General features: G+C 35.1%; 1 protein-coding gene across 1 annotated transcript; it reads right to left on the bottom strand.

The window, feature by feature from the left end:
- Nucleotides 1-2,504: 2,504 nt before the first annotated feature.
- Nucleotides 2,505-18,865, bottom strand: LOC144546391 (callose synthase 7-like). Its single transcript, XM_078294926.1, has 37 exons — nucleotides 18,627-18,865; nucleotides 17,732-17,945; nucleotides 17,547-17,622; nucleotides 17,252-17,431; nucleotides 17,117-17,176; nucleotides 16,941-17,033; nucleotides 13,095-13,186; nucleotides 12,853-12,976; nucleotides 12,678-12,782; nucleotides 12,479-12,555; nucleotides 11,860-12,073; nucleotides 10,948-11,397; nucleotides 10,808-10,860; nucleotides 10,659-10,719; nucleotides 10,451-10,532; nucleotides 9,772-9,821; nucleotides 9,149-9,235; nucleotides 8,857-8,967; nucleotides 8,591-8,676; nucleotides 8,344-8,425; nucleotides 8,088-8,251; nucleotides 7,867-7,990; nucleotides 7,664-7,773; nucleotides 7,300-7,575; nucleotides 7,091-7,200; nucleotides 6,844-7,008; nucleotides 6,679-6,747; nucleotides 6,374-6,572; nucleotides 6,163-6,280; nucleotides 5,943-6,065; nucleotides 5,727-5,845; nucleotides 4,818-4,901; nucleotides 4,530-4,642; nucleotides 3,901-4,412; nucleotides 3,242-3,811; nucleotides 2,959-3,144; nucleotides 2,505-2,866 (listed from the first exon to the last, which is right to left on the bottom strand). The coding sequence occupies exons 1-37, from the start codon at nucleotides 18,832-18,834 to the stop codon at nucleotides 2,627-2,629; spliced, it is 5,787 nt and encodes a 1,928-aa protein (XP_078151052.1). The 5' UTR covers nucleotides 18,835-18,865; the 3' UTR covers nucleotides 2,505-2,626.
- Nucleotides 18,866-20,323: the final 1,458 nt, after the last annotated feature.

Genomic DNA, 20,323 nt, shown 5'->3' with positions numbered 1-20,323 from the left:
GCTCAATATTCAAGTTTTTAAAATCCAAACGGTCGATCCGAACCGTTCATTGTTTAATCCATATTGAAATGTGCTTGGAGACCAAATTTTACATTTTTTGAAATTTTTTTGCTATTTATTAAGATGGTTTCAAAATCGCTGTTTTTATTAAAATTCTGCACCACTGGAAAACAGCGATTTGAAACCATCTTAATAAATAGAAAAAAAATTCCAAAATATGTAAAATTTGGTCTCCAAGCACATTTCAATATGGATTAAACAATGAACGGTTCGGATCGACCGTTTGGATTTTGAAAACTTGAATATTAAGCCGTAGCACGGGAGGCCACTATGCTATCCATAGCACCCCAGCCTAACTCTATATATATATATATATATATAAATAAATATTTTATTGAACTTATTTTTTAGTAGAACCTTGTTCTCGAATGCTATTTAGAAAAATAGATATTTCTCGATTTTTGTGGTGCAAACATAATTTTGAGAGAAAACAAATGAGCACTGTATGAGAATATGCCACCGTCGTTAATGTAATAGACCAAAAAGAGAGCTGATAAAAATATAATACACATAAATAATTCGTTGTTAGCCCTTCAAGAATTTCAATGCCATGAAAGATTAAACCAAAAATAGACGGCTGAATAAAAATAATAAATGCACAGCCCAATAGCTGATCAAGAATAACTAGCTAGGTCAAGTCATTGGATCTTACTTAATACAGAATTAGAAAGTATAAAAATAGTAAAGATTAAGAAAACAAAACCCAAAATGTAAAATAAGGAAGTTGGAACGTGTGTGGGAAAAAATAGGATTCGGAGAATATCTGAAGCCTCTTATTGACGCGTGGCATTTCGTCATTGTTCCTTGTGTATTATCTTTGTTATTATTAGCTTCTCCCGCTCCCTTTTATTTCGCTTAACATAACACAATAGCGACTGGCATTTTAAAAAATGAGCCCAAATGTGGCCTAGCTGGGAATTTGTCAGGCCAAGAAGGGGCCCAAAATCCCAAAGAAATGCAACGCCGCTGTGGGTGCTCTTTTGAACATGGGCCAAGAGGGGCCCAAAATCCCAAACAAATGCAGCCCCAATTTTTTTAGAAATGCAGCATTTCCAACAATTCCAGTAAAACACAGGCTCACCGGCACCGGTGCTGTTGCTAGTAGCAGCTTGACAAGAATAAGTACGTCATCCTGAGAAGTGTAGGTATATATAATTTTTGAACCATTTTAGTACCAATCTTAAACTTTGATTTGGAGATCAGTCAGTTTAATTAGATTATTCGTTTGAAGTCGATTCAAACATTAAAGTTTTTAGCAAAGTAACGTCGCAAAATTTATTGAATCGATTTCGAACAAAGAATCTAAATTATTCAAACCGATCTCCTTAAGACCTTCATTGACATATAAAATTTGTATATTTTTTAATTTATTTAGTACCAAGCCAAGTTGCTACAAAATGATTAAAAATTAAAGGTTTTCAATTAAATTTAATGCATTTATTTATTTAAGCTATCACAATATACATTGCAAGACAATCCGGTTATTACAATGCTACTTGCTACTGCAAGACAATCCGCTAATGGTCAACACGATAGAACAGAGCGGGCACATCTTCTAGCGGTTCTAGTAACAACCCAAAAGAAATTAAAGCAGAGGGGGCACATCTTCGAACGGTCATGTACTTGAAACTGCTAGAAGAGGGTGGTAATTAATGTGCATAAAAAAATAAGCACAAAGAGGGTAATAACTTTGGCCAAAATTTGACCGGTCATAATTTTTTTTATTGGAAATTCCATTTTCAGCGTTCTTTACCAATCCAGAAACCCCGTAAGGAGAAGATATAAATTTTGCAATAGGCATAGGACCCTTGCAATGGTGGCAAGGTGTGGATTTTATGTCATGAAACACATGCAAAACCTAGTCACCACGCAATTTGACATTTTTTCCTAATGTACGTATTTTATAATTGAAATTGATTCATTTTTCATATTACTTGGATAAAATTAACTTCTTAATTTGTATTCATGCAGTGTGATTTACCGATAGAAAAATATACAACGACGCAACTTCATGCAATAACACGACAATGGTGTACATTTTTCTTGGACAACTTCTAAACTGGTCATAACAAATGCAATGTTGTTAATTTCAAATGTATATTTTGTTAATTTCATAACATATTTTGTGAATGAATATGTTATGTTATCTTTTGTTTATGTTGTGTACATTATTTGCATGATCTTCTATTTAACAGTCAATGAATATAGTAATATATATGGCTAGCAAAAATATGAAGGCTAGCTCCGATACAGGCAGAATCATGCCAAAATTTTTATGCCAACACTGACTGTTTTTTAACCATCAGAACCATGCAAAAAAAAAACAGTCACTGTAGTCACCCAACACTGACACTGACTGTTTTAAATTCGAATAGGGTACAAGTATGATCAATTCTTAATGGGCATAGGTATCGGTATGAAATGCTTCAATTCGAACCGTATCATACCCATTGACACCCCTAGTCACCTCCATAACTTACATATATATAGCTAAAGCTGTGAAAACAAGCAAACAAAAGAAACAAACTTATACCTTTCAATTTCACTTACAAAAAAAATTATAATGTTAAGAGGGTGTATTGCTTTCCTTTCCCCCAGCAAGAATCCGAGATATCTGAAGTCCACGACTAAATGCTTGGTTAAAGAGGAGACGGGTTTGAAACTCTGACATGAAAGGAAACCACGATAATATAGCAATTGGCAGAAAAATTATGATGCCCATGACATACTCGTATGCTCTTCCAAGTTCCTTGATCGATTCCCACAGTTTGAAATTCTTGGTTAGTGGCCGACATGCCTGACCCAGCTGTATTGTTTTCCACAGAGACTGAAGTTATTTTACTGACTACAAAATATAAACTAACAAAAAAAAAGGAGTAAGAAAAGGTAATTAATTACTAGAAGGATACACCAGCCGGTGGGCATGAACCCGAGAATGCTCGCGAAGACGTCAGAAATGGTGAGATTGAACACAACAAACAAGACGGTTAGCACTGATAAAAAACTTAGGAAAAGGAGGCCCTTGAGAATACGAAACATGAGCTGGGTATCTGTGTTGAACCTTCGCCTCCCCATTGAAGCCATCTGACATTGTGACATTGATTAAGAGACTCAGGGCAAGTAAAGAGAGAATTATATAAAATTTGAAAAAGAGAGATTAAAATAAAGTTGAAATACTTACCTTGAGAACTATAAGAACTGTGATCATGACGAGCCAAGATACAGCATAGACCCAAATTTCCCTATTGCCATGAACAATGTGGAGGTGGTAAACAATGCCATACTGATAAATGAGAAAGCGAAGAGAAAGTAAAATCTCAAGGATGCGTCCCCTAATGCTAGTAGTTTTGAGGTGCTCCTGCTCTTCCTCCCACCACGATTCCCAGCTGAGGTTGGGTTGGATACCGATGCCACCCTGGTTGCCCATCCATTTCAGCCAATCTGTCCAGTCATCCACCGTCTTTTGCCACTCCAAACATGATGGGTTGAATGCAAATGGTGCAAACAGCCATGATGCCACCAGAAACCAGATTGAGATTGTTACAAACAGGTACGTAGTTGAGCTATGATAAGATCGACTATATACCTGATAAACAACTAATAGGATAAGTAACTCAAGGCCTTTGACAAAGTGGCTACGGGAGTACATGCGATAGTTGTCTGCAAACTTGGCATGGTACACAACAAATCCACGACCTGTAGAGCGATATTTTGCACCACCATGTAAGATGGTCCTCCCATAGTAATGCGCCTATAAATTGATTGAGTGCTCGAACCATCAGTAATAAATAAATTAAAAATTTTCAAATGTAAGCAAATTAAAGCAACCAGAATATAAACCTTGGTCCCGAGCTGGAATGTGAAAAAGACAGATGCAAGCTGGAGCTGCATAAGAATAAACTCTCCTAGGGCTTTATGAAAGCCTTTCTCAAGCCCAATTTCCATGACCATAGGCAACACCAGCAAGAGACCCAGCTGGACCACAGATTGCGATGCCAGTGCATTTTCAAGAGGTTTTATATTTTGTTGTATGCGAGGATCTTCCAATATAGATCTCTCCAGCCCGCTCATCACTAGGTACAGTCTTCCATAAAGGAATACATATACCGTCAGCACTGTCAACATGCTGCTGAAGTAGAACCCCACTGTAGTGAAATAGAAGGACAGCATGCGGTAGAAATCAAACCTACGACCTAAGCGGCACACATCACGGCTCAGTGTTTGTTCACCATTGCCATTTGCAACCTTCGCTTCAAATTGGGAGATCTGGTTCATACCCACATCCCTACCTTTCCCCACTTGTATGTACTCATGGTGCGTCACGTTCCCTCCTCGCATTGTCGAATTATATCCTAAATAAACACATAACAATTTCTTCAATGTAAATTCAAAATATTCTCTAATGTTGATGAACAACCTTCTGCAGAAAAAGATATAAGCAATCAAATGAACGTAAATTTTCAAAGTACCAGCAAAGATATCCTCGCTTAAGTTAATAATCTTAGAGGCTTTGCTAATGCCACCCCTTGTGATATGAAATAATCTGTCAAAAATATCCGGATGCCCATAATGAAACCGAACCCTGCAGAAATCATATTTCAGAAGAAAAAAAGATAAATAAAGACAATATACCTATTGAGTGTGGCAACATAATCATTTGACACAGTATGCATGTTACATTGACTAAACTATATAATACAGATGATAAGTAAAGTGAACGTATAAATGAAAGCACAAGAGAAAAAAAGGCAACATACTTGAGGGGATTAGCAAGAACCCGTTGGCCAATGGTAACAAAGCTTGTCTCTTGGTTCGACATAAACCATGCCAGAGATGAAACACTGCAAGTTACAAAAAGAGGAAGAAAGGATTTAAGCATAGAAGGAAAAATCGGTATCGGTATCGGGATCGGTCCCGGACAATACCGATCCGGGATCGGTGTATCGGCCGGTATCGGCCGATTCGGCTCGAAAAATCAGACTTTTTGGCCAAAATCTTGTTTTACACTAAAAAAATGGAAAAAAAATTGATAATTTGTCAATAATTTATGTTTAGATAAATGATTACAGTCAAATAATCCACTAATATAATATAATACAAGTATTAAAACTATAAACACACTCTTTCACTGCTAGAAACTATGTCGTGCTGGCTGGATCACTTCATCGTCGTCTGTATTATGATAAAAATGGAGATATTGTTGTCCAAAAAAAAAAAAAAAAGACATTATAGACCCAAATGAAGGATTGTTAACATCTTCATATCCATATGCATATGGTGGCTGATTATACCCTACCACTAAACCCTGATGTAATTGACATGTCATCATAAGAACTAACATTTTGATATCTTTCTAGTTCATTAATATTTTTAAATCGCGTTTCCCGTAGTTCAATTTCTGAGGTAGGGCCCCGTGGTTGTTCTCTGTGCTGATTAATCATGGGTTCTCATCTATTTAATCACGGGTTCTCCTCTATTTAATCACGGGTACACAATGGATGTGCATAGTTAATTCTGTTTCAGCCGAATAATGACCACTATCGAACCAATATCGGATCGGTCATGGCTGATACCGATACGTATCGGGCGATACTTCCTTCTATGGATTTAAGGCACGTCAATATAATTAAAACAAAATATATGAGCAATAATTAAATTTTACATACCTCCCTGTAAATATATTCTCGCGGAGGCCAAGAATTGTGGGCTTATCTTTCCCATATTTCTTACTGTGGAACTCCTCCAGCACATTCCTAACCTTGAATGCCTCTTCCAAGTAGTTATCCTTAAAATTATGGAAAAACAAATAAATGGTAACTGAACGTAAGTACATACATATGTCAGAAACAAGCAAATAAATGGTTTTATTTAAAAATATGTACCTGGTTCATGTCAATGGCTTGAAGTGCCTCCCCCCGAGTGAAAATAATTGCATGATTTTGGTTTTCAGGTTTCCCTTCACCTATAGCAGTCGGTTTACCAGGCAGCTTGATTCGATATATTTCCTAGATAATAAAGTTCCAACAAATAGAGTTTTATAATGTCAACTTGTTGTACGTTTACTTAAGAGAGAGAGCAAAAAAATAAAGTATGATGAGGTACCTCATCCCACCTATCACCGCCTTTGACAAGTACAGAATAGTAGACTTTCAATGATTTGCCATTGACCTCCTCCTCCTCATCTCTCTCATCTATATATGCTACTCGCAAAGAGCGATGTCTACAAAGTGAAATTGATCATGAGTTTATATTAATATGTTACAGCAGTAAGTAGCAATTATACAAAGAATGATATAGTATAATATAATCATACGCAGTCATGAGAGCAAGGATGTTCTGATAGCAGAGCCTGTCACGGCTTTCCTTACTGGCTTTCATCTGGCCATAGATTTGGCATGATACCACGTACGTGAATTTAATGTCAGCTAATGCACTCGACTTGGCAAGGTGATTATTATATTCATCCTGGTACTGCTCTCTCTGTCTTATTGTTCTATAACCTCTCAATATATCTACAAGCAAGGGCATGACACACGTCAAATTTGAATTGCCAGCCTCAATAGAAACAAACATATTTTGATCTCCCTATAATAAATTAATACAAGACAAACAACTAACCTCTATCTCCAGCCATGTCCAGGAAGCACTGTAGCTCAAGTGCACGTTTATAATACATCATTCCTCGAACTGCAAACAGTACAAACACTTTTAAGTTACAGAGGAAACAGAGAGAGAGGGAAGACTTAGTTTCATAATCTAATCTAATATAGTACCTAAACCTACCTGTTCTTGCGAGTGTCTGGCCACGGTAGGAGGTCCACTGCCTCTCTCTTTCAATGCGTTCCTTCTGTTTCTCCAAAGGATCCTGCTGATTCTCAGGCTGCTCCTTAAGAGGCACCCGTTCATCCCTATGATCTGGATTTCTTTCGAGGAAGTTCTCCCATTCATCTACCAACCAAGAAACATTTCAATTCTTTTCTTTGTTTCTTTCTTACCCCCACAACTACTAATACTAATGGATGATTTTTACCAGGATATATTTTCTTGAGATAGAAGAGAATAGAGATGCCATCCTCATTTTCTTGATTAATCTCTTCCTCTGAGTACATCACATTTTCGTTGTAATATGGAGTCAATACACTGAACAGGAAGAAAAATTTACTCATGAAAAACAATTAATTAATCAGTAAGAAATTCTTTGGGGGCATCTAAAATGGAAATTGTAAAAAATGAATGCACCTAAAGGATGTCATGTTGTGAATTTTGGGAGCATTAGGCATGGTCATAAAGAGAGAATTTGCAAAGAAGGTTATCCTGCGTCTTGCATCCAGGTTAGTTGGTATTCTCGATGCTGATTCCTTCACCGTTACCAATAAATGAAGCCTGGTCACCTTCTCCATCCAATCTTTATTTTTCATTAATTCCAAATCGAGCTCTGAGAACTGTGGATGATCTTTTTTTCTTTGTTCTTCCTGTTGATTGACTACCTCTGTACCTGCTGTTCTCTGAACCCTGCTGTAAAAGAAACCATGATGCCCATCTGAGATCCTGAAATACTACTTACTATTCTGATACCATAACCTATGGAACCATACATAAATACCTGTTTTCATTGATCATGATATCCTGTAAGATAATATCCATGGTATCTTGAAGCACATTCGTGATTTGTGTTTTGACAGTGTCTGGGTTTTCCATCTCTTGCGTTTTTTTCTGGAAAATTAAACAAATAGGCAAAAGTTCACGAAAAAGATTGCCATAGTACATGAACTGACAAGTAGAGCAAAAAACAATGAACATACATACCAGCAGGGTGAGAAGTTTCTCGACTTTAGTGCTTAGCTGGGGAAGTTCATTCATTCTGAAATTCATAAGAAGTTGCCTATTTCTTATGCTATCATCAACTTTTGCACAGACATAACGTACCACCCTTCAATCAAGAAAACAAATATTTGTACTCTCAGATTGATTCATATCACATACCAACAACAGATTCAGTCAATAGTGAAAGAGAAGAGAGAACTTACTCCTTGTCATCTTTGTTCTTGAGAAGACTGTAGAGGATATCCCGTAGCGTCTGATAGCACTCTATCACAGCATCGCACATGTAACTATCGTTCTCTATTTTCTTTTCCAGCTCACTGTGGCCCTTCTTGTTGAAGTCTTTCGCAGTGTCCACCGCTGCTGGTATCTGTCATTTTTAAAATCAAAATCAAAATTAAAAAAAGGGATAATTAATAATCACAATCACTATTATCTATTTCAGAGACCTTATAGATTTACCTTGCTTGCAAGGAGAAAAGGAGGCCACTGAACAACTGATATGTTATTTGAAGATGATGGTACCAACAACAGATCCCTCTCTCTATTAAATAATAAAATACAAGAATACAAAATTTGGAACTTAAAATTGTATGCAAATCAGGGTATACGGGATGCAAGAAGCAATGCAAACATTAAAAAAAATATATATATATTGCTCTTTCAATAAATTTCGCAAAAAACTACTATTGAGTCTAGAAATACACACATATTGCTAATTAAGTCTTCTTCCCGTAATGACATGATGAAATCATTCCATATATGAGAAAAATTGGCTATGTTCCTTCCCACTATCTTTTCCTGTCAAATATAGCATTACTGTCATATTAAAACTAATAGAGATATAATCTTAATTTTTCATCTTATAAAAAATCTCAAAATCATTCATGTTCATGTGTAATATTAGATGACCATATAGGTAAAATTAAAGTAGAAAGTTTTAAAACATAAATGAAAATTCAATTTAGCACAAACCTCATCCTGCTCAGACTTACGATGCACACCTTCATCGTTTGGTACCAGATTTTTACTAAATTGATCTGGTACATCTTTAAATCTTGATCTTAGCATACCCAATGTTCGTATCTACAAATCCATGAGAAAACATTTTAGTTATATTGTAGCAACAGTGTGCACTGAAGTTCAAATTTTTTTTTCCTATTATATCAAGTATGGGTACTTGTAGCATTTAAACGTGGGTATAAAACCCTTGCATGTTTGAGAGAGAGTTTGTTAAGAATTAGAGAAACTTTAACAAGTAACTAACCTCACCCAAGTGGCTGAAGGCGCCATTAATTCCACCGAATATAGTAGAGAAAATTGCATACCATATTTGTGTATCCATGAAGTATACCTTAATTAACACAATGAATGAGATGCCGAGTGATAGAACAATGGAAAAACCATTCTTTCTAGTTGAACATTGAGAAGTTTAATGACTTTTCAATTTTATCATATTAAAAATACAGCCTAAAGGTTTGCAACATTAAGAAACATAGAAACATTTGCACCAACAAACATAAAATTCGATGTAAAGAAAAAAAAAAAAAAAACAAAGATGCTTAGGATCTCCATCCCATAAATTATTAGTTTCTAATCAGACGTGACAATTTCTAATTCAATTTCAGGGATGTGAGTCAATTGCTTATTTAGAAATTATTCTGAAATTTTCATAGTAAGAAACCAATTTCTAAAGCCACTCTGGACAGAAGAATTAATCACATTCACTGTCAGGATTGCCCTTTCTCTCTTCCCACTGTTTTAATTTCTAATGATTTTGTCAAATGCTCATGCTCTAATGGATTAGAAATTAAGAGTATGCCTATTTCTAAATAACTGTTTTTAATTTCTAATGAGTTTCTGGGTTGGAGATGCTCTTATGGGACATACCATGACAACTGGAGCCCATATGGTTATGACCACCCCGAAATTGTGCTGCACTGCACCAAAAAGATATCAAAAACTTCAGCAACCTCAAAAGAACATATTTCAATTCAATACCTCTAGTTTTGAAATTTTCAAAAAACACATATATTATATCTAAAAGAAAACTACCATCCATACACTGTTTTTCAGATCAAATCTAAACAGTTACTAGACCTTCCTCAAAAATACTCCTTTTATCTTGTCATCAATAAATATGAAAATATAAGGTTGCATTTGAGAAAGTAAGCATAGTATTAGTAACTCACACTTGCACAAATCTAAACAATCATAGACTTTCCAAAAATATGATACTTAGGCTGTGCTCCACAACACCCACGCGGAGAGGAACGGGAAGGAAGAGAAAGGAAGGAACAGCGCGCAGTTCCCCTCGCTACAATGAAACCTACACCCCGATTTGGGAGGTACAAATTTGGGATGTTTGTATAGCGTGTTCCTTCCTTTCCCTCTCTGATTACCTTCTTCTGGAGCGGGTGAATGGCGGGGGAAACCTGGGCATGCGTCGAGTTCCCATTAGTTTCCGTTCCTTCCCTTTAATGAAGGGGGTTCCCCCTCTCTCTGGAGCACAGCCTTATAGTAAAAGCATGGTAATTCAAATTTGCAGAGGACAAGAAATTAAACTTACAGTGTGGGAAAAAGTCATGCCACTCGTAGGGCACATTTCCCAGCTTCATAATGGTTTTGGTGGGTTCCACCAGAGGAGATATCTAAAACAGGGTAATGAAAGATGACAGTTAAAATTACAAATGAAAATATTATGTACATATAAAGGCACTTGGGATGTGATCTGAAAAAGAACTAATCTATCTGGTTCTTTATAGAGCAAATATTACCTCAACATAGAAGCTGAAAGCAAGCTTGCATATAAGCAACAAAATCCAGAACATAGTATACCTGATGATTCATTACAGGAAAACTTAAAAATTAAGATGCCTCAAAATGTTACGATTCACCAAAAGAAGATCAAAGGAGTAGTGCTTACCTCAAGAGAGAGCACAAGCTTTCATGCATGCCTCGTGCCACATAAAGTTTTGGCTAAAAAATAACAAGAAATAAATAAAGAAATATATTTTAAATAAGATGGATGGTATTGGTACCTTATATAGATGAAATGGTACATACCTGGGCCCACCACATGAGCAGCACAATGAGTCTCCGATTGGATCTCTCCATGAAGCGGTGCAGTGGGGGCAGGAGAAAGAGAACTGCACCGAGGATATTGGGTATGAGATAGATGGCTATGGCATAGCTATAGAGAGACTGGGTCCTCCAGTTGCCAATCCAGTTGCTCAAGTACCTGATGAGACCACTGGGATTTTGCACCCAGCCCGAGTAACTCATTACCAGGATTATTACCCATGCAGTTGCAACACAAAATTTTAGAATGTACCGCATTATCTGTGTGTATGCCATCGTGCCCCATGCCTTCCAGCTCAGCATTATGTCCAATGCAGCTTGCAACAAGTTCAATAAAGAAGCTGTTATGAAAATACTCAACACATCCCCAAACACGTCTGCATCAAAGATTGCTGACAGAGAACCAGATGGACTCCATGCAATTATTAACATGGCCTGAATCAATACAAAACAATTCAATTAATCATACTCTCTCTCTCTCATACATTATATATATAGAGAGATAGTTGGGCTATGGTACTTTGCGAAGTAAAGCGAGTGTTTTAAAATGTGCTTGGAGTCCAAATTTTATATTTTTTGAAACTTTTTTACTACTTATTTAGATAGGTACAAAATCGTCATTTTCAGATAATTCTGAATCATCCAAAATAGTGATTTTGTACCTATCTAAAATAATAGTAACAAATTTCCAAGAAATATAAAATTATTTCTTCAAGCGCATGCTAATATGAAGATCATGTTGAGCGGTTTGCATCAACTGTTTGGACTTTGAAATTGTAAAAACTGACTCGTTATAAATTAGGCTAAAATTAAAACATTATGACATTAGCTGAAATATTTATATATGTATATATATATATATATATATATATTTCAAATGAAATGAATGAAGCCTGCCTGGAATGCCAGAATGAAGAAACTCCACATTCGATCAAAACTCCTAAAAAGGTGCCAAAATGTACGCACTTCCACAAAGTTTGTTTTAGGTTTTCTCCTCCCATAAACTACTTGGTCACGACTATGCTCACGTTTTGACGAGATGCTTTCTGTATTGATGAAAAACTCTGAGTGTGGGTCCATTGGCCATCCCAGCTTTAAGCAGGCTTTCGACCTTTAAAAACAATTCAATTATTCATCAATTAGGATAATATAATATGAGTTGGGCTATTGTGCTGTGTTTTACTTAGCACTCATATTTTATGATTTTAAAGTTTAAACAATCGATCCAAACAGTTCAACATGATCTCCATATTATATTGTGCTGGGAGACCAAATTTTACATTTTATTTTTATTTTTATTGTTTTCTAGGAATTTTTTAAAATCATTGTTTTTAATGTCCTGGATTTTCTAAAGAACAACGATTTTCAAAAATTCTATAAAAATAGTAAAACAATTTAAAAAATGTAAAATTTGATCTCCAGTCACATTTTATTATGAATATCATGTTGAATGGTCCAGATCGACATTATATATGATCAACTTAAAACCAAGAATTGAAGAAGGGGTTTATTTTACCAGAAGTACTCGTTCAAATCATCATAATTTCTCCATTTTGAATGGCTTGCCGTACCTTTTTTGTTTCTTAAAACTTCCTTTAAACAAAAAAAGAAAGCAACAAAAGAAAAAAAAGTAGGAAGGAAATTAATGTTTGTCTTCATCAGAGACTATAATTTACTTTGAATTGCACAACAAAAAGTGAAAGAGAAAGAGCTACCTTGTACAATACATTATATATGGGATGAATAACCACATTTAGAAAATACCCTTCATCTCTTATTGGTACATTGCCAACTACATACCCATGGAGCTCACGTGCCATCTGACAAATAAGTTAGTAGTTATATGAGGTTTACATACTAGTATAGGCTTACGAAGTTAGTAAAACTTACATTGTGGAAAATGTAGCATAAGCACTCTGGCATAAACCGAACATTTGAAGCTTCACCCCATATTAACAGGTACAGACCTATGTAGAGAAGATCTAGTTGTTGTGTCTCAGCATTATTTGTCACTCTGAAAATAAAATTATTTTTGGAGATATAAGAGAAAAAAGAAGGAAAGCGGATTAAGGTCTGAATGGTGAGTGCTCAGTAATAATTAAAGTTAATGGTTCTGGTGTTTATCAAACTACCTGAGGTTAGAACCGAGATGTAAATAGTCACACCACGAATGGTAGTTCTTGAAAATTTTCCTCCTCAAGTCTCCTATTGTATCTTTGTCCAGCTGCAAATCACATGCACAATTTGGAATGAGCAATGACCTGGGTGGTGAGATACCAAGGTACTGTTGGCCTATTCAAGGCCTATGCTTTTTTTTTTTTATATTTAATATTTTTAATGAAAGAAAGAAAAAAAGAATAAGGAGAAGAAGAGTAGCAGAAATTTTCATTATAAATTGATACTTGTTCAACTCTCCTACATCCAAATGATACCTTACGTATTATATAGACACATGGGAACATTCCACCCGAAATTTTTATTAATATCCAAAAAAATACAAAATTTACACACGTTTTGGACAAAACTCTAAATATGCACAATCCGCCAAATAATTTACCGGAAACAAGACCTATATCCGGTAAATTATTCACCTTATCCAGAAATTGTCTTTCCGGTGAATAATTTACCGGAAATATGATTTTCTGATTTTTTTTATTTTAATTAAATAGAAGATGTTATGATTCTTTTTTCTATTGGAATATTAGAAATATATTTATATTTATTTTGAAAATAGATGAAATACTATAGTAGATTTGTAAGTTACAACATCCTACAACAATTTGGTTTTACAATTATAAAAGTCCAATAATAGATGGAATACTATAGATTATGTTGTTGGACACCATATATCAAATCTAGAAGTGCATAATTATGTTGGACACAATATACCATTCATTCAACACACTAATGGTGATGAGTGTTAATTGAATCAAAGATGTACATGGTTTATACAAAGATGATTCGATTACATGAGGGAATGTTTACTTAGATTAAATACATAATGGGGACTTGAATTCTCAGTGTAATGATCATGTGAGATGCACCATTAGGGAATTCAAAGACGACGCATGGATATGTGGAACGCGCGATATGGACTTATGGATCTAAAGATATGGCCAAAACAAGGAAGTCTGACTTGGGTCGAACTTGGTCAACTATAGGTCTGACCAAATGGGTGAGAGAAATAACTACTTGGTCAATATTAAGAGTTGGATTGAATTTGCTTGGAAGAGAAGCTTTGACTTGGTCATAGTTGAGCCTCATTAAATATATTGAATAGACCATTGGTCCAATGGACCACATGTGAGTTGAATTACAATATATCCTTTTAATATTGGATCTAGTCCATTGATTGAAAAGATTGGATTGTAACTTCTCATTGATTGGGACTCAGGCTTCATTTAAACACATGATAGCTCTCATTTTGGCAATCAATTTCATTCTAGCAAGATTTGTTTCTCTCTTCTCATTCTCATCTAGATCTAGATCTCTACCTCCATCTCTCTCTCTCTCTCTCTCTTCTCTCCTTGGCCGAACCAAAGACGGAAGCAACTGCTCGCCCCAAGTCGAGGATGACACCGCCTCCCCTTCGCAAATGCTCGGTCGTCACTCCCTCTGCCTAGGCTGATTGGCTTTGAGCTGCATTTGCCGATCTGATCAGGTTGGACCTGATCCGGATCGGACTGTCCCCTCCATCGCCGTTGCTCCTTGTGCCACCGTCGGTAACCGTTGCCTCACCTCGCCGCTACCATCTCTCTTGAGGTTGATCGGCCTTAATCTAGATCAAGTCTCCTTTTCTCTTTCCTTGTTCAATTGTGATTGAGTTGTAGAGGTTGGGATTGAGATTGGATTCAAAGTCGTGAGACAAATTTGAAGGATTCAAACTGAAGAGGATTGTAAGCCTAGAATCAAATCTCGTCTTCTTGTCAACTAACACCTTAGTGTACACCTAAGTTGAGAACTTGCGAGATGAGCAATCAAGGGAGACGAAGGATTGTTAATCTAGTAGTAAGATCATAAGACCATAAAATTCTAAATTGAACAAGTCATTTACTTACAACCATTTATGTTGGCCTATTCAAGACCAATGTGTTTTGTTTTACATTTTATTTTTTAATGGAAGTGAGAAAGAGTAAGGAGAAGAATTTTTCATACTATATTGATTCTTTTCAACTCTCTAACATCCAAATGATACCTTACATATTATTTTGAAACCCTCTAATTAAGCTCCTCTGTTTCCCAGATAAGAATTTCTAATTCCCATGATTTTCTAGAAGCCTACAACCATTAACTTCAACATAGAAGACTACAACCATAAACATAGAAGACTACAAATACTAATTTCAACATAGAAGATCAAAAACATTAATGGAAGACTACATATATTAATTTCAATGTAGTAGATCAATATCATTAATCTCAACAGGTACGATGGGGGAGAGAGAGAAAGCCAAAAAAATTATTAATATCCAAAAAAAATATGAAATTTCAGAAACTATCTAGGTTTTTTTATTTTTTTTTAAATCTACCCAAACTGCAAAAAAAAATTGCAGTAATTCAGTATAAAACTGCAAAAAAATTGTGGTTTTAGAAAAAAAAAAGAGTGAGTCTATGGTAATATGCATATCACGATTTGGCACCGTGCTACGGCTTTATATTCGAGTTTTCAAATCCTAACGGTCGATCCGAACCGTTCATTTTGTTCTCCATATTAATATGTGTTTGGAGACCAAATTTTATATTTTTTGAAATTTTTTTACTATTTTTTTAGATTTATTGAAAATCACTGTTTTTGGATGGTCCAGAATTTTCAGATCAAGTGATTTTCTAAATATCTAAAAAAATAGTAAAAATATTTCAAAAAATGTAAAATTTGGTCTACAAACACATATTAATATGGAGAACAAGATGAACGGTTCGGATCGACCGTTAGGATTTAAAAACTTGAATTTAGAGCCGTAGCACGGTAACAACCCATGATATGCATATTACCATAGACTCACTCAAAAAAAAATATATATTATCAATTTTTGCAGTTTCAATTTTTTTTGCATTTTTTATATATTTTTTTAAATAGAAATATTTATAATTTATCTATTTTTTGTATTGAAATATTATAAATATTTTATATATTTCTTTGAAAATAGATGAAATACTATATAATTTGATTTATTAGAAAGACTGTTACAAATAACCCGGATCAACATTTTTAATGCAAGATTTTTTGTGACTGTAAGAAAAATTAATATATTTATTTATGTGTTATTGGAAAAATAAATAAATATGCTTGGATTATCAGTTATTGATCCTGGTTCTAAAGTCACTTCTAAGTAAATACACAAAATATTGTGATCCTTCTAGTAAATTTAATTTCTAAAAAATTTTATCTATTTTTGAAAAAAAAATAAGTTATTTAATGATTATTATTCAAAAAGAATTTTCAAAATAGATACAACTTTTTAGAAATTAAATGTACTAGAAGGATCACAATATTTTATGTATTACCTAGAAGTGACATTTAACCGAGATTAATAACTCAGAATTCAAGCATTTTTATTTTTTTTTCCAATAACTCATAAAGAAATATATTAATTTTTTTACAGCCATAAAAAATCTGGCATGAAAAATGTTGATCCGAGTTATTTATAGCAGTCTTTCTAATAAATCAAATTATATAGTATTTCCTCTATTTTTAAATAAATATATAAAATATTTCTAATATTTCAATGCAAAAAATAAATAAATTATAAATATTTTATTTAAATAAAAAATGTGAAAAAAGCAAAAAAAATTGAAACCGCAAAAAAAAAATTGCGGTTTGAAATTTCAAAATCGTAGAAAAAATTTGCAGTAATTCAGCCTACAACTGCAAAAAAAAAAAATGATCTTTGGATAGATTTTGAAATAACGCGAAAATTTAGATAGTTACTGAAATTTCATTTGGATATTAATAAAAATTTCGGGAAAAAGAGAGTTACCAGGGAATATTCTCCGAGGTGGTGTTTTTTCCTTGCATCAATATTTGCTAATAGCAAAATCAAGTGCTCTCTTTGATTCTCCACATTTCCTCTCTTCAGTAGAAAAGAAATAATAAATAAGTTTTGTGCAGAGTCTGCAGAATTTTTATATCGAATCTTGATCGTTATATATATACCTGAAAACCAAAGGCAAGGCCAAGCCAGTCAAGCAAATCATGTATGGATCTGGTCCTCTCCTTGTCAGAAGGTAGGAGTAGGAGCCCTGTTTGACTTTCATTGACCTCTTTGCCATGGTTGGGCTGTTGGGTTACATGTGCTGTCGTTTGATCTGCTTTTGCCATATGCAACTGGCCTAGGTTACGCAATGCATTTACAGCTGCTCTTATCCCTGGAATTTCCATAATAGGAGCGTCAGATACTTGGAGAGGGAGAATGTTGTACTGTGCAAAACGGGGCTTCTTTGTTTCTACCTCTCTTGCATAGTTTTTCACCTATAGCGCATGCATGCAAGCACAAAGAAAGAAAATAAATTTAAGTTAAAAATAATAAGCAGATTAATTAATAAATAAAAGAATAAGCAAGAAAAGGTTATACCTGCGCCTGGACCTTGTCATCTGGAACCACAGCTGTAAGCACATCATATAAAATGGATGCATTCTGGTAATGCTTAGCCATCTCATCTCTAGTAGGTAAGTACCAACAGTAAGTAAACAATAAATAGATTGAAAATGCATGATAGCAAAATTTCAAGTTAAATCTTATATTATAAAATCTAAATGGCCCTCACGCACGGTGGTCTCTTGATTGAACCTTCTCTCAAGTAGGTCTCATAGTATTGCTGATAGAACTTTTGTATCTCGCTTGGATCTGATCTTGCTAGTGTTCGCTTTGTTTCAATGTCATCATTTTCAAGCCTATGTAACAGATAGGTCTTAAACTGCTTCACACCACGACCAGTTGAGTTGGCGTCTATCTTGTGTGCCTTCTCAAAAGCATGAAATCGGCCTATACGTAAACATTACTTATTTAATCATGCGTAGATGCATCCAATTAAATAACAAGTAAGAGAATGCACTCGCGTGCTAGTCATTGAAATATATTGTCAGAAAACCTTATGGGTAGAGTGGGAAAAATGGCACATCGGAGCCGGTTCTAGTACGGCACGCGTATCGATTACGTATCGTGACTTTAGTGTCCCGTGCCATGACAATTCGTATGCCATGACCAATTGTTGACAAGAAAACATGGCATGGTACGAAAATCACCTTAGTCACGACACGGTGCGGAAAACAACATATTTAGTCATGACACGTTTCCTTTTACATTAATTTTTCATTTTAATATTTCGAAAAATCTTTTCATGATTTTTTGAAAAATTGTATGAATTTTTCAATAACAAATTTAAATTTCGAAAAAGTAATCAAATGCGATCAAATGTCACTCACGTAACCGGTTACAACATTTTTGGTCACGGTACATTTGGACACGGCACGACTTGGTCACAACGTGACTCACTAGGCATGATCACCTCTCGACATTTTGGTCACAACAAAACACAGCACGGAACCTAAGTCATAGCATGTTAATCATAGCACGACACGATTTTTCTGGCTACTTATGGGCAATGCATGTGACCATATATGAAAAGAGAGAGCGAGAAAATAAGACAAATTGAGACCAACATACAGAGATATGCGACACGGGGGTTTTGCTCCTCGATCTCATTGGCAACACGCAAAATGGGCACAATGGAAGCTAGAGACGATGGTACGAGCTCGCTATCGGCGGTGGGATCCTTGTCGTCAAGCATGGTTTGGGCACGTGTTAGCCTCCTGGACAGTTGTCTGTCCAGCATTCCAGGCCCAGCGGCGCCATGACTACTGCTACTTGCCATCTCTAGCCTTGTCCTTCTCTCTCTCTCTCTCTTCTTTTTCTTCTATGTTATGTGTTGAAGGGGTTTGAGTGGAAAGCATATAATTAATATTTAATTGGAGATGGAAAAAGAGAATTGTGTGAGGCAAGGAAGGAATATGGCTGCAGTGGGGTTTGCTTTTTTTTTTTGGCTTTATGCTCTCGAACTCTCGGTCTAGGTATATCTGTTATGACTGGAAGCGTAAAGCACTCTAAATAAAGACAATTTGAGAGAGAGAGTGTCGGTGTCTGAGTAGTGGTTTGTTTTTTTTATTTTTCTTTGTGTTCTTTTTATGCATGTGTCATTCTTTCTAGGGGAATTTCACGTATACCCCTCAAAAACATAAAAATTACGTATTTCACCCTTTAAATTTTTAATAACATATTTTCCCCTCTAAACTTCAAAAACTCACATATTTATCCATTTATTGTATTTTATATTAAAACACATTTAAAATTTATAAAATACCTATTTTACATTTTTATTAAAAAGTATAAAACGCGCATCTGACTCCAATTTGAATATAAAGGTTCCTCTACCGTCTGAATTGCTTTTAAGACCCGTGCGTGCTAGATCAGCACGAATCTTGAAGCGCGCACACACAAATATTGAAGCAATGTGCACGGTCTTAATGCGATGCACGCGTATCAAAATTGCTTTGAGATCCGTGCAGGCTAGATATTTACCCATTAGCATTTTAAAATTAATTATTACTCCATATAAAATCACATATTTTATTAGTATTTTCAATTATCAGCCTGGTAGTTAAAAAAAATAATATTGACCTAATCAGAGCCAAGACACGTTCAAAATAGCCTTGAAAATAATATTCATATATACAGGGGCGGGTCCACTGTAGCACAGGGGGGTTAGCTGCCCCCGGCTGGATTTTTAAAAATAGTGCTAAAAATTTGCTTTTCGGACCTCTGCTCCTCTCTGGAATTCAAATTGCCCCCCTGTAGCCCATTCTGGAATTCTGATAGACGGAACGGAGCCCATATAAACTCTGAGCGAAACAAATTAGCGGAGTCCAAATAGCGAAAATCAGTTGAACCAAAATGTTTTTATTTATTTTTTTTTTTTTAATTCAAAGGCAGAGGCTGCCAAGTTGAACCAAAATGTTGATTTTAAATTCCCTATAAATGTTGAATTGTTGATTTTTTTCAAGTAATTTAGGATTTTTATTATATTGATTGGTATTTTTTTTTGTTATGTTGAATTGTACTCAATAAGCTATTGGGTTTGAACCCGATAAGCTATTTGCATCCGATTATTGCTCCGCCCTGACAAAAATCCTGCATCCACCCCTGCATATATACCTTTTCTTTTTCCTTACAGAATAACCCTATTTTGAACTGGCTAGCTTTTATGTATAACCTAGGCCACTGAAACTCCTGTAGCTAGACTGCCTTTCGTCAGGATAAATTACAGGAAATAACGGCAAAACCGTCCTATATATTGAATTAAGAAG

Source organism: Carex rostrata, chromosome 29 (assembly GCF_964058835.1).
Source record: "Carex rostrata chromosome 29, lpCarRost1.2, whole genome shotgun sequence".
Taxonomy (NCBI): domain Eukaryota; kingdom Viridiplantae; phylum Streptophyta; class Magnoliopsida; order Poales; family Cyperaceae; genus Carex; species Carex rostrata.
This window is presented reverse-complemented; position numbering and strand designations above follow the sequence as displayed.